Here is a 14,563-nt window from a genome sequence, read left to right as displayed (position 1 = left end):
GACCCTCAATACAGCTCTAGCCACAGAAACCTCTGCTTTATACTTGTCCCTGAGAGTTCACTCTCCTCATAGAGTAATCTCTTTAAAATCTCAGTCACTGTATGGTCCTTCCCTTAGTGGCTTCTTGTTTGACTTAGATTCTAACACCTAAGCACTGTACAATTCTCCTATATTAGTGTTTCTTACATCAGTGTTCTATATCAGTGTTTCTTACCATAACCATTTTGCCTACCAGGAGACAGGTGTCTGGAGATATATTTTGGTCACAACAACTTGGGAGAAAGAGTGCGACTGGCATCTAGTGAATAGAGGCCAGAGATGCTGCTAAATAGCCTACGATACACAAGATGGTCACGACCAACAAAGAATTGTTCAGAAAGACAATAATGCTGAAGTTGAGAGTGTTTGTTCAATGGTAATTTGGCCCCACTCCTACTGACTTTATCTTGAAACACTAATTCCCAGAGGCTCTAGTCACACTAGTTTATTACTTGTTTCCCAACACACCAAGCTCTTCCTCACCCCAGGGCCTTTGCATCTGCTCATATCTTTGCTTAGAAAACTATTTTTTAAATAAACATTCATTGGACACCTATGCTAGATCTTATGTTAGATAAAAACAAGAAGACAGAATACCTCCACTTGAAAGGTTTATAGATTATTAGTTGAAGCCAGAGGTGGAAGGAAAGAACTTATTGTTTGTGCAAGATACAAGTACAAGGTCAATTTCAGCCTAGTGGTGGATATGAGTAGTGAAGAGGGGAAATCCATGAAACTCCTTCAGGGTAGAGACCATGACTGAGAACAATTTTTAATCTTTAATATCTAACGCAAGTGTTTTATACATAGCAAGCACTCAGTAAGCTCAAAAAAGGTTAAGTCTGTCCTCTAAAGTGTATAAAAGTCTTTATCTTCATGGATATGAACCCAAAGGATGTTCTGCTTTCTTAAACTGGAGAATATTTTAAGTACAAGGATAGGCATTGAAACTTTCACTTCCTTTTGATACTATATGTACTTTGCAAACAGAGAACACCAGTCATTCAGGAGTAAATCCACAGAAATAAGAAATCTCTGAGGGGAAATGACAAGCCCAACAGTGTATTTGGTACAGAGAGGATAACAAAGGGGTCAGGGGCAGTACACACACATGAAAAGATGCAGAATAAACATTCATGCTAAAAGCCCCTCTGGATTCAGAGAGCAAGGTGGTTTATGAGGACACTGAGAACCATGACACAGTTCTTCCCACCAAGGGAAGGGACACAGATTTGTACATAAATTCTAATGTATTCTAAACCCAGATTCAAAGAGGTCTGAAAAAGACACCCAAGAGTACAGAATGTTTAAGTGTATCTAGTGTGAACCTACAAAATCTTCCTGCAGTGACGACATCTAAACAGGGCTTTGACTAATATTAAAGGTCTCACATTCCCTATGAGAACCAGAGATGGGTTAGAAGGGTCTCGGTTATTACCCACCTTACACATTGAGTACAACAACTCTGAGGACCATGCGGCCCCAGATAACAAAATTCTTCAGTGTTTAGTATATCTACCTTATGGAAATCAGTGTGATGGGCCACATGAGAGCTGGAAAAAGGACTAAAATATGGTCCTTGCCTTGAAAATGTTTTGGCTCAGAAAAAAAAAGGAAATTATACTAAAAAACTACTGCACAAGATATTATGTGACCAATGTATAGCGTGCATGTGTGTGTTCAGTTTCTCAGCAGTGTCTGACTCTTAATGACCCCGTGGACTATAGCCCGCCAGGCTCCTCTGTCCATTGGATGTCCCAGGCAAGAATACTGGAATGGGTTGCCATTTCCTCTTCCAGGGAATCTTCCCAACCCAGGGATCAAACCTGCATCTCCTGCATTGCAGGCAGATTCTTTATCACTGAGAAACCAGGGAAGACCAATGCACAGAGTAGTACAAATATAATAAGAGCAAAAACAGGTGTAATAGAAATTACATATTGCATATATGATTACATCATGTAATAGAAATTACATTATGAGTGAAGATTTCACTGACAAGTTTTTACAAGGATGGAGATGATTTTGATAGGTGGTAATCATTGAGCAGCGGAGAGGAAAGTTTGAATAACCAGCAGAAGAAACTGGCAGATTTGATGCCAGTAATTCATCTGACCAGTACATTGTATAGTATGCAGAATCATTTTAAATTTCGGGTGAGATCATATCACTTAAATCCCAAGCTAGGGCAAATGGACATTCTTCAAGGGGGAAAGGTTTAGAGGAAATAAAGTGCATAAACGTTTAGAACTATAGGACTGACATATTAGAACAAAGTTTTTTAAAAAAGTTCCAGGGTTTGAAATGACACAAAGGAGATTGGTCATTAACTCATGGTTAAACCATTAGAATAGTCTAGACATGAGATTAAAGCACTGAGTCTAAGGTATGAGAGAAGGGATAGAAAGGAAAAAGGTAAAACAGGGCACCTTTTGTAGTTATCCAAGAAAACACACTCAAATTAAAGGTTTTACCATAGAGTATATCAGAGAAAATGTATTGCTACAATGATCTAATACCTATCTCTGGATACTAATTCCAAATGATTTTCCCTCCCACGTCCTATCTTTACACTTAAGATCACTTTCCTTCTGAGGAGTATCCCTTGCTTTGAGGTCTGAAGCTCAAACTCTTTCTGCTTCTGCCAATGACTCAGGGAAAAATCCCTGAAGAAGTTATGACCTTGCTGAAGCTCGTTTGCTTTTGAGTGCACTGCAGGAATAATGTGGAACATAACTAAGCAAAATGATGGCCACAAAAAGCCAAGTGCCTTAGTGTTCCTCATCAGTACAGAGCTGATCTGCACAATGGAAAGGTGGGTCCCATTCCAAACAGAGCAATCAGCCAGCCAGGGCCACTGGACTCAGAGCCAAAGCAAACACCACCCCCGAACATGCTGCTTTTCACATCGCAATGCCTCCATCTCTCTCACTGTTTCAGGTTTCTCTTTTGAATCAATTTCATAGCAGTCAGGGCTCTGTATCGTTTTAGACAGAATTTTCAATTTCCACATTCCACAGCCTCTTTCCAAACAAAATCTGAACAAAACAATATCCAGAGTGAGAAGCCTTCAATTCATGATCATGGTCCCACTGGTATCTTTAGATTTGTGTCAAAACACTGGCACTTATTCTAGAACTATTGTCATTCAAAGGAAAGATTTCAAATAAGCAATTCCAATGGTGATGAAAACATTTTTAAAATATATTCAGCTCCTATTTTAAGAGGTAAATCCTAATATGCCTTGATTTTCCAATGCTTTCTACAGGGAATAGAAGAATAAAATTTCAATATTTTATCCACCCTAAACTTGCTAAATTCAAAATTCTGCATTTATTAGTAAGGAAACTTAATGGGCAAAAGAATAGGCATTTGCCTTCAAGGATACATACCAAATCTGACCAACTAGATCTGAAAAGTAAGAAGATGTTTCCAAATATTTTAGGAATAAAATATATTAGTCAACATCCATTTCCAGCCTTTCAAACTAAACAAAGACCAAAATGCCTCCCAGTATAGAACATCTAAAAATGCTCAGCAAAATACAGAAAATGTCTCATAGAAATCATGGTCTATCTGTCAGAAAGTAAGAGAAATACTGGAAACAAAAAATAATGGCAGCAAGAAAGAATAAATCTACCACATCGGTAAACCCAAGAGCCTGAGCCTGCCCTATAACACTGGGCTAATCTTTGGGGGGCTCAGGCATGAGTTAGAATGACTGAATCCTAGGGACTGAACACCAATCCTAGGGACACATGAGGGGAAGGGTATAGATGGGAGACATCCCCTGAAATAAAACTAGGATACTCTAAACACAGTATAGCCATTTGGTCAACTAGGAAAAAAAACAAAACACCCCCCCAGAGAGAAAGACAGTGAAGATACATACTACTTTTTGCCTTGTCACTAGATATAACGCCGTTACAAAAAATCTCTAAAAATATTCCTAACCATAAAACTACAACTGAGTTTGGGGCTGGCATTCCCATTACCTTTGCAGTTTGGAAAACTTTAAGCCTAAAACACAGTGTAAAGTTATCCTGGCCTTCCATGAATTAGTCTTACCACCACCCCCTCAAAAATATATCGATGGATATAAAGTATGAACACTATATCCATCAAGCGTCTAAGCAATCAACATCTTCTTTGCCACATATTGTCCTGCAAGGTAACAGTACTATCCCTCCATCAAACAGCAGAGTCCATCCGCACCTCCTTGAATGGAGGATGACACTGTGACTATTTTGACCAATTAACTCTGGCAAAGGTTGAAGAAAACCCACACTTTTATTTCAACAGTTTTTTAGAAAAAGCATTTGTCTTTGCCTTCATTAAGGACAGTTACCAAGTTAAAATCAGAAGGATAACAGTGGCTTAGTGGTAAACAGTTAATGCTGCCCTCTCCAGTGGTGAAGAAAACATGATTTGAAACAATCTTTTCCAGGATTAAATAAGGTCTTCCAAAAGTAGTACACTGAGGACATGTGTCCACACAGGGTGATCTACGACTCTGTCAAGTCTTAAATAACATGCCAATTAAACTATCTTGCTTTTGAAGTAATCGGTATTTTTAAGCAGTACTTACAAAGAACGGAGAAGGCAGTGATAGCTGTTGTTGCGAACATTACCTTGAGTTTGTGTTCCTTCCTGTTTACAATCACAGCTGTGATTTGCTGGTCCATGAAGATCAGGATGGTGACCAACAAAGCAGGTATGGCAGCTGCAAGGTACACCCACCAGGGGTTTCCACCGAACGGTGCAACAAACCAACCTCGGTTTGGACTCGTTGGCTTGAAGAAGAGAGAAGACATTATTTGAAACAATATTAATACATACTCCATGATGAAAAATAAGTGGGGATGACAGTTTTGTATTTGGAGAGTCAACGTGTTAAAAAAACAGAAACAGTTTTACTGATAGGTTAGACAAAGATTATTCACCAAAAAGTTCCTAAAGGAGGTTATTTTTTAGGCAATGTTTTAAATGAAGGAAAACTAAGAATATAGGGTGATGGAAGAGAAGTAAATGTCATTTTGCATGATCAGGATGATCTAAGATAAGACTCAGGAGGGAAGAAAGTGATCTAAGGGACAGCCATAAGAAAAACCCAAATGCAATATTCAGTAATGAAGGAGGCAAGAAACTACAAAGTGACCTTGAATTTTGTCCATAAGTTTTAGCAACTGCACTGAAGTTATGTCTACTACTGCCAAATTGAAATGGTTTCATTTAAAAGCTACAAATATTTAAAGTTATATTAAATATTTCTTATTTTCATATTTTCCTATTCTTTTCCAAATTTTAAACGATACAAATAAACTAAAATAGAATCCTATCTATGAATTATTTTTTCCACATTTACTATTGAGAAATCCTCACTTCTCCTAAAGATATTTCTGTTTCGCTTGGCTCATAATCCCATCACTGAACCTATACACATTTTACTACATTTACCAGGCTGTGAGCTTAGAAAGAAAGGAACTATGTCTTGCCCTTCAATGTATTTCAAATCCCTAGTACCAGGCTTGACTTAAAGCAAACATTCAATAAATGCTGACTTAAATAACTGAATAAATGAGAACTTATCTTTGCTAATGGCAGAGAAAATGCAAAAAAAAAAAAATTTGTTTGCTATAACACTGATATTCCTTTCTCATTAGGTAGTCATGAAGCTAAAACTGCTGTTAGTTTAATTTTTCTTAGCAAATATATGGTTATCAGGGATGAAGAGAAACATTAGGGGTGTTCTAGAAAATAAGTGAAAGACTTAAAATGGAAAATTTAGACAGGGATATTCAAGAATGGCTGAAACGTAAATTTTACCCGTTAGGTCTTCACATACCAACAAGTTTATAAAATGAATAATTCTCACATCTTCTTTGTATAGAAACATGTGTGTTATAGCAAGTCGTTTGGTAGCAGGAAAACAGCACTGAATTAGTAGTGTAACCTTGGATAGTTTAATTTTTATAAGCTTCAATCTCAACTTCACAAAATCAGGATGATAATAGTTACATTACATCCTAGAACTATTATATGCATCAAGGTTACAAGTTGTTTTAAAATGTTTGGGATATTTTAAATCCTCTAGATAAAACAGATTTTATAATTGTGTATTTTCAATCAAAATCAGTATAATGTGAACCTTGCATTTAGTTCTAGTCAGGCATTTAATTTTAGTGAAAAAATAGATAAAATGTACATTGGTTATAAATGTACCAAGAGACCATTTATAACATAAAGAAATGGGTAACTATACAAAACTAACTCGGAGATAAGACAAAATAGAATAAGGGAAAAGAAACAAAATCAGGGAATGACCAAAAGACAGAAATTCACCTACCTTGAACTCACTTGGCACAATTAGTTTCGGAGTGTCCACACCTACTAGAGCATCTATTACACAAAAGATGAGAATGGACAAGATAATGGCAAAGTCACTGATGAGCTTTCTTGCCTGGGAAGAGAAAAAAGAAACAGGAACCTTTAAGCATTGGATATACATATGTCATATATATATGACATATATATATATATATATATATATATGTCTCTGAAGTGAATGAAGAATTCTGTTATTTGCTAACAGTTTCTAGTAACAGCTTCATCAACAAATTAAAGGAGGTGTCATACTGCAGGGAGATTATTTTTTTTAAGTTGCTTTTGCATAACTTTCTTATCTGGCCAGAAATAATCTAATTGCACCAAGCAGGTGTGTGTGTTGTATATGTGTGTTTAGATAAAGGAAGGGAATCAAATAAAATATATCCTTGAAGTACTGTACCCTCTTCCCGTATGTCACAGAAAGGAGAGCTGGATATGGATGAAATTTCAAGACATGTTATAAAAATTTGCACAGAGACATAGAATTCTTTTTACTATCTGGGAGGTAGTATTGTCTAAATGCACTGGAGAAGGAAATGGCAACCCACTCCAGCATTTTTGCCTGGAAACTCTCATGGACAGAGGACCCTGGTGGGCTATAATCCAAGAGGTAACAAAGAGCTAGACATGACTAAGTGACTAAATAACAACAATGATGAGTACAGAGCAAGATAATTTCCACAAGGTAATCTGAAAACTCCAAGAACTTAGCAAGGAAGGGGTTACAGTTTCAGACTAATGAATGGACTGAAGACCTCAAAGAAACAAAAAGTGATGGAAGACAGAAATCTGATGGCTTCACTAAATTGGCCAAAGAAAGTATTTTTCACTCTAGGCTAGTGCTTAAAATTTCCTGTATGTGGAGCTTCTCTCTCTCCACTACTTAACTGTGATTACCATTAGTTTACAGCCTTTAAACTTCCTAAGTACCTGCCTCTGGCTAGGACATGGGCTGGGCTTTGTGGGATGTGTGTTAAACTCAAGTCTTTCCCATGGCGTGGGTGCAGAATGGCCATATCTGATTCAGCAGGGGAGCCTGGGACCATTGAGTTGATTGTCAGGGCCTCTGCAGTGACTAGTGGCACTGACAATGGCCTACAAGCATTACTGGTGCACAAACAGCTGAGTTTCCCAGTAAGGTTTGTATTCACGGTGGTACACAGTTTGATCATTCAACAGAAATTTACTTAGCACATTCAGCTCTCTGTATTCACAACTTCTGCTTCCATGAAAATGAAGGACCAATTGAACCTAATACTTGGCTTGATGCCAGGGATACCAGTGAACAAAACAGATACAATCCATGTCTTCATGAAGCTCACAGTCAGTCATACTCAAGGAAGCCTGCCAGGATTGATTCAGCAGTGGTCACATTATCTTAGGGTGAGCAGTCAGCTTTCTGATGCTGCTAGATGAAGAGAGATCAGTGATGGGGCTTAGTGGCTGCACAGTTCTTAAGACAGACGGTCTTCTGAAAGAGCAGTATGACTATGGCAAGCAGGTATTCAAGAGGAACTAAAGTGGAGAATGGAATTCCTTGGCAATGTGGGTGTGAAGGACATGTTGTAGTTGTTCAGTCACTCAGTTGTATCCGACTCTTTGCGACCCCACGGACAGCAGCACACCAGGCTTCCCTGTCCTCCACTTTCTCCCAGAGTTTGCTAAAGTTCATGCTATCTAACCATCTCATCCTCTGCCGCCCCTTTCTCCTTTTGCCTTCAATGAAGGCTGAGTCATGCTCAATTCTTGACTGTCTCTGGGTGGCAGGAGCCTTGAGGACTCACTAGCAGCAGGATCAAAGATGACCCTTTTGACCAGGAGTTCCTTTCCCTCTTGGAGGACTGGGCTAGCTTTCTGGAGAAGTCCACACAGAGGAGCAGAGAGCCAGCTATGAGACTTTAGGGGCAACTTAACACCAATCACAAACAATAATACAAGCACAAATAGATGGCAGGAATCATTTTGGGGAACATATAGTACAGCAGTTAGAAACACAGTTTTTATAATCAGATTGTCTGGCTTGGAACTCCAGCATCATTATTTCCTAGTTGTAAATACTTATCCTTTCTTAGCTTTAATTACTCCAACCACAAAATGTAGCCAAAGTAATCCCTATGACTTCATCAGTTTGTTATAAGAATTAAATAGGATAAGCCATGAAAGTGCTTAGCATAACACCTGCAACACCATAAACTCTCCTAATATACATTGACTCGGGTTATTTCAAGTTCCACAAAGTCTCTTTGGCTGCAGAAACCACTGGAATAACTCAATAATCTACTGTCAGGAGGTCTTTGAAAGGAATCTTGAATTCCAAGAAACAAGAAATAAAAGCCCAGTAATAATATGAAACTGCCACGCAGAGCTCATTTTGGTTGGAAGTATCTGGAATTCTGGCAGAAAAAAAGGCTCTTTCCAGGGGCTCAATATTGGAAGAAACACCCATTTCTTTAGATTGTGCGAGTTAAGTTTTGACACAGCCAATTTGGGATGGTCTGGCAAGTGATGGTCATTGTGAAGCAGGTTTAATATCAAGATGTTACAACTGCTCTGGTCCAGTAGGTTGTGAATCACTGAAGACCAGAGGTCACTGCAAAGGCAAAAAAAGAGTTCTTTCTTCTTTATCACCCTCCCAATCCTCATTTAGCAAGTCCAATTTTTTGACAACTCTGATATCCTAGAAATTGCTCCAAAAGAGGATAATGGCTATTAAAAAGTCAGTGTTTCTCCTCACCTCAGCCCCCGGCCCCATAAATAGGAAGAGGGAAGCAGAGGCTAGCAAATGAACCCAATCTGCCATTTCTTGGTAGAAATTCCATAAGGCCTGCACCTCTGGCCCTTCTAGGGGAAAGACCTGCCCGACTGAAATCACTACCAAGTACCGGAGAAACATTGCTTCTTTACTTAGGAGAGGAGGCATTCTCAGCCTTCCACACACTGAGCACCAAAGCCCTAAAACTGCTCTTTCAGCAGTTTTCTCCATCTTCATTAACGGCGATTTTTTTTTCCCTATTGCTTAGGCCAAAAACTTTGGACCATCCAAACAACTCTTCTCTTCCTCTCACATCCTACATCTAACAGGTCAGCCAATTACCTCCAAAGATCCTGTCTCTTTTCATCACCTCCATTGCTATTCCCATCCTATCTAAACCACTATGTTATCTCATATGGTTCCTGCGTCCCATCTTCCTGTCTCCACTCACCTGCTTCAGGACGTTGCCAAGGTATCACCCAGGATAATTATGCAAAAATTTAGGTCAGATAATGTGGAAGGTAGAATAATGCTCCAGTAAAGATGCCTAATTCCTTGACTCTGTGAATATGTAATGTAACATGGCTAGGGAGAATTCGAGTTGCAGCAGAAATTAAGGGTACTAATCGGATGACCTTGCGATTGGGGAAACTAGGATTATTCCAGTGGGTCCAGAGTAATCACAAGAATTCCCATTAAGTGAAAGAGGGGGCAGGAGAATCTATGTCAGAGAGTGATGCAGCATGAGAAAGACTGGACTGATCACTGCTGGCTTTGAAGATGGCAGAAAGGGGCCAAGAGCCAAGGAATGTGGGCAGCCTCTAGAAGCTGGAAAAGGCAGGGAAACTTAGTCTCCCCCAAAGCCTTCAGAAAGAACAGTCCTGCCAACATCTTGATTTTAGCCACTGAGACACATTTCAGATTTCTGACCACCTGATCTCAAGACAATAAATGTGTTTCAGCCACTATGTTTATCGTTATTTGATATAGCAGCCATGGAAAAACAATATAAATAAACAGATAATTTATCTTAGTTTAATCGTTAGTTTCACAAATTTATATATTATATATAAATTTGTAAGAACCCTTGGCAATGGCATTCTTGTCACGTGTGGTAATATTATACTATATGTATCGTTGTTGTTCAGTCTCTGAATCATGTCTGATTTCTTTTGCAACACCATGGACTGTAGCCCACCAGGCTCCTTTGTTCACAAGATTTCCCAAGTAAGAATACTGGAGTGGGTTGCCATTTCCTTCTCCAGGGGATCTTCCTGACCCAGGGATTGAACTTGCATCTCCTGCATTAGCAGGCGGATTCTTTACCCTTGAGCAACCAGGGAAGCCCATATTATGTGTGTAACAGTACCTAAGAAGTCAAATGATAGTAATTCAGGATTACATTTCTTAAAATGTATGGGGAAAGAAAAGCTATTCTATTCATAATATTGTTTAACCCCATTAAAAATCACAGCCAGGGTGATATGCTCTGTACAATATACTGGCTTCTATTTCCCCTTCCTTCCCGTTAAATTGTACAATACTGTTCAGGAACAGCAGAAACCACCCCTGGAGGGTGTTTATTGTAAGACATTCATTTCTAAGATATTGGATCTAATTTAAACTTCATAGTCAAGGAAATTGATTTTTCCCTGGCCACTTTTGTATTCAACTCTAAATCCTCTAATTAGAGAAGGTAGGTGGGGGTGCTATTTTAGCAGGCTCTTCTTATCCTATACTAAAATTAACCTTTAATTTGAATGAGGCAAAACCAACAGCAGAAACTAAAAAATCAAGCATTAAAAATGCCCTAAAAATGTCAAGCACTGAGTACACCCAGTTTACTAGATATACTCTAGGACTCAGATATAAGAGCGTGGCATCTGACTTTAAGGAATAAGAATCACCCTCTTTGGGCTTTTCTCACATTTTCCAAACATATTTAGCAAAAGAAACATGTATGGATTTCCTTCCATTTTTAGTTTATTTTATCCTCCCTCTTCACCAAACTTGATCTCCTTCAAAAACACCAAAATAGTACTCTTTTATATAAAGAAATCAAATTAGAAACCCATAGTTCCTAATCTCCTACTAGCTATTATTGATAATGATTAGAAGTGCCAAAGTTTTCATGAGAAAACTGTTCCTACAAGATTTCATGCTAACCCTGTGGATTCAGAGGCCTCAGATTTAACTTGGACAAACATCATAACTAATGGGTCTATCCAGTCAAATGCTCTAAGTCCCTAAGTCTCTCCAGGCTCAAACTTCAACATCCTAGGAATATAAACTATTACAATCTAAGTGAAACACAAGTTGACTCATATATCAAGGACTAACTATAAAAAAAAGTTTGCTGTTTTTTAAATGGTACACAGATGTGCTATGACATATAATAATTCCTCCACTCATGAATGGTGAAAAGCAAAGCATATTTCAATGAAGACTTTTTTATATCAGAATAGTTTGAGTTTTTTTTATTTACCATTTTTAATTATAAAAATGAAAAGAAAAATATTTCTGTCCTCTGCAGACTTACAAAATATCTCAATGAATCTAATAAAAAACAACCTGGCTTAAATATTTAAACTACCAAAGCAAAGAAGAAATTAAGTGGGTGGGAAGGAAAATTCAAATAACCATACGCTGTTCTCTTGTTCTTAGGCAAAAACAACCTAATAAACCTATTATACACATACTCTTCATGAAGAATGATACTATGTTAATTATTAAGAGAGTCATAATTGTTGAGACACCAACAGCGAGAAGCTAGTTAATTTACAGGGATAAAAAATGGATTGGGTTCCTCAGAAGCCCCAGAGGGTATTTGGTTTTCACTTTGCAAGGATGCAGCTGCTCCCAAATTAACTGGGGGAGAGGCTGTGAGCCTGCAGAGCAGTTCCCAATGGATGGAGCTGTTACAGAGAGACAAGCACAGCAGCAGGCACCCTGTGGGTTCTCAATAAATATTAATTCATGATGTCAATTCCTCTCATGATTGCAGTGCATGGAAAATGCTAAACAATACTGTAAAAAACGCATTTATCCTAGACAGAAAAAAAAAAGTATGTCAGAAAAATATGTGCCTTTTGGCAGTCATGAAAAGGCAGAAAATATCATAAAAAAATTTAAAATTTGATCCCCTCAATTAGAATTAGAATTTGGGCTTCCCAAGTGGCGCAGCTGGTAAAGAATCTACCTGCTAATGCAGGAGATAGAGGAGACTCATGTTAGATCCCTGGGTCAAGAAGATTCCCTGAAGGAGGAAATGGCAACCCACTTCAGTATTCTTGCCTGGAAAATTCCATGGACAGAGGAGCCTAGTGGGCTACCGTCCAAGGGGTCTCAAAGAGTCAGACAAGACTGAGCGTGAGCACACGCACACACACACACACACACACACACACACACACACATATAATTAGAGTTCACTAAAAAGAAAGTCTGATTTAGACTCCAGGATTTCTATGTCATAAGCTCCAGAGTCAGAGAGATCCAGGGAACTAAGAAGGGAACTGGATTGTGTTATTTATCTAGGAGGGCCTCAGAGCCTACCAGTAAAAGTCTACCAGAAAGACATTGTTTTTCCAAGCAGGGGCAGAGGGAAGTGGGCCTAAGAAAGTGGTTCAGCAGGGAAGTTAAGGAGACTCCAGCAGTCACAGCCTCTTCCTCTTCCTCCATTCTGCCTCAAACTGAGCAGAAGAAAAAGACCCACATGAATGAGTGCCAGGCCCAAGTAAGTAAATCACCTGGAAAATACTATGTCCCAGTCTGGTCACTATATTCTCAGTTGAAACTGAAAATTTGGAACTGACTCAGAGAAGGATGACCAGTAGAACAGGAGTCCAGAAAACATACCACACACACACAAAAAAAATGATGAGAGACCTCAAAAAGCTGTAGTGAGTAAACTACCTTCATACATGTGAAATCTGTCATAGAAAAGAAAGACTACACTTGTTCTGTGTAGCTTCAGAAAGCGAGGGCAGACCCCGAGGACAGAGGCCATGGAAAGGTTGATTCGCGTTTCTATCAGGAATGCCTTGGAGATGTGAAGTTCCCTGAGAGTCATTCAAGCAGCCCACAAATGAGCACTTGTCAGGAATGAAGAGGCAACGTTGGACTTGATGCTGTTCAAAGTCCTAACACTAAAATTCGACGATTAAGACTCAGTTATCAAAACTTCTTGATCCTCTAATAGGGCCATCTTGGCTATATCTCCTCTCCCCAAAACCATGATAATAAAGGGTTCCAGGGCTTTAAAAGAAGGTGGTTCTATAATTTAATATTAAGGTACAAAAATTAAACACCTTAAACGAATAGTTAGTAAGTCATACGTATAAATTAAGGGCTTTCCTGGTGGCACTAGTGGTATAGAATCCACCTGCCTATGCGGGATACATGAGAGACTTGGGTTTGATCCCTGGGTCAGGAAGATCCCCTGGAGGAGGGCATGGCAACCCACTCCAGTATTCTTGCCTGGAGAATCCCATGGACAGAGGAGTCTGGCAGGCTGCAGTCCATAGGGTCACAAAGAGTCAGGCATGACTGAAGCAACTTCACACGTGTATAAATTAAACAATCTAGAAATGGAGCAGGAGACTGTTTTGTATTAATGAATAGATTTCAATGCTGGGGACTTTTCTGTGATGGATAAGTAAGTTGATAGTGCTTCTGACCAACAAGGTACCACAGCCAAAAAAGGCTTCTTCTTTCCACAGATTACCTCTATGTAATCATTAAAACCTTTCACATCACATCTTATTCTAAGACGAGGAAAAGAGGAAATTAAGTAGATCCTTGAGAAAAACACTTTCATGCCAATTACATACATCAGCCTTCCACACTGCATCTGACTATGCCAAAGTACCAATTCAGTTCAATTCAGTTCAGTCGCTCAGTCGTGTCCAACTCTTTGCAACCACATGAATTGCAGCACACCAGGCCTCCCTGTCCATCACCAACTCCCAGAGTTCACTCAAACTCACATCCATCGAGTTAGTGATGCCATCCAGCCATCTATAGTTCTGCCTAATTGAGAGGCTCTATAGATTTATGAGTTCTAATCACAATCCTGCTCTATCTTTAAGCTGACTGCTTTCATTTTGCCACCATATGTTGCAGTGATGGCATCTATGCTCCAGGAGTAGCATCACTGGTTGGTAGAGGACTCTGGAAGAACATTTCCTGTTAAAGCCCCGAGGCATCTGCTAGAAAAGATCACCGATTATGCTGTGATGCTCCTTTAGGAAGTTCTGATGACAAAATATTGGTGAAAGGCTTGAGGCCGATAGAACAGAACAGGAAATGTATGGGACAACAGACCACTGCACCCCTCCTAAAGGGATGGGAAGCACAGGGGGCAGTCAGGGCAGGTACCACTAC

General features: G+C 39.1%; 1 protein-coding gene across 5 annotated transcripts in view; it reads right to left on the bottom strand.

Moving 5' to 3' along the window:
* Window positions 1-14,563, bottom strand: part of SLC4A4 (solute carrier family 4 member 4) — a 363,163-nt gene that overhangs the window by 32,806 nt on the left and 315,794 nt on the right. For all 5 annotated transcript variants that reach the window (XM_027544701.1, XM_027544703.1, XM_027544702.1 and 2 more), the window contains exons 17-18: window positions 6,386-6,499; window positions 4,671-4,832 (exon numbers count right to left, since the gene is read on the bottom strand). In XM_027544701.1, the coding sequence (XP_027400502.1) occupies window positions 4,671-4,832; window positions 6,386-6,499 (276 nt within the window). The remainder of the gene's footprint in view (window positions 1-4,670; window positions 4,833-6,385; window positions 6,500-14,563) is intronic.

This window comes from Bos indicus x Bos taurus, chromosome 6 (assembly GCF_003369695.1).
Source record: "Bos indicus x Bos taurus breed Angus x Brahman F1 hybrid chromosome 6, Bos_hybrid_MaternalHap_v2.0, whole genome shotgun sequence".
NCBI classification, from domain to species: Eukaryota; Metazoa; Chordata; class Mammalia; order Artiodactyla; family Bovidae; genus Bos; species Bos indicus x Bos taurus.
The sequence above is the reverse complement of the archived record's forward strand: the minus strand, read 5'-3'. Positions and strand labels throughout refer to the sequence as shown.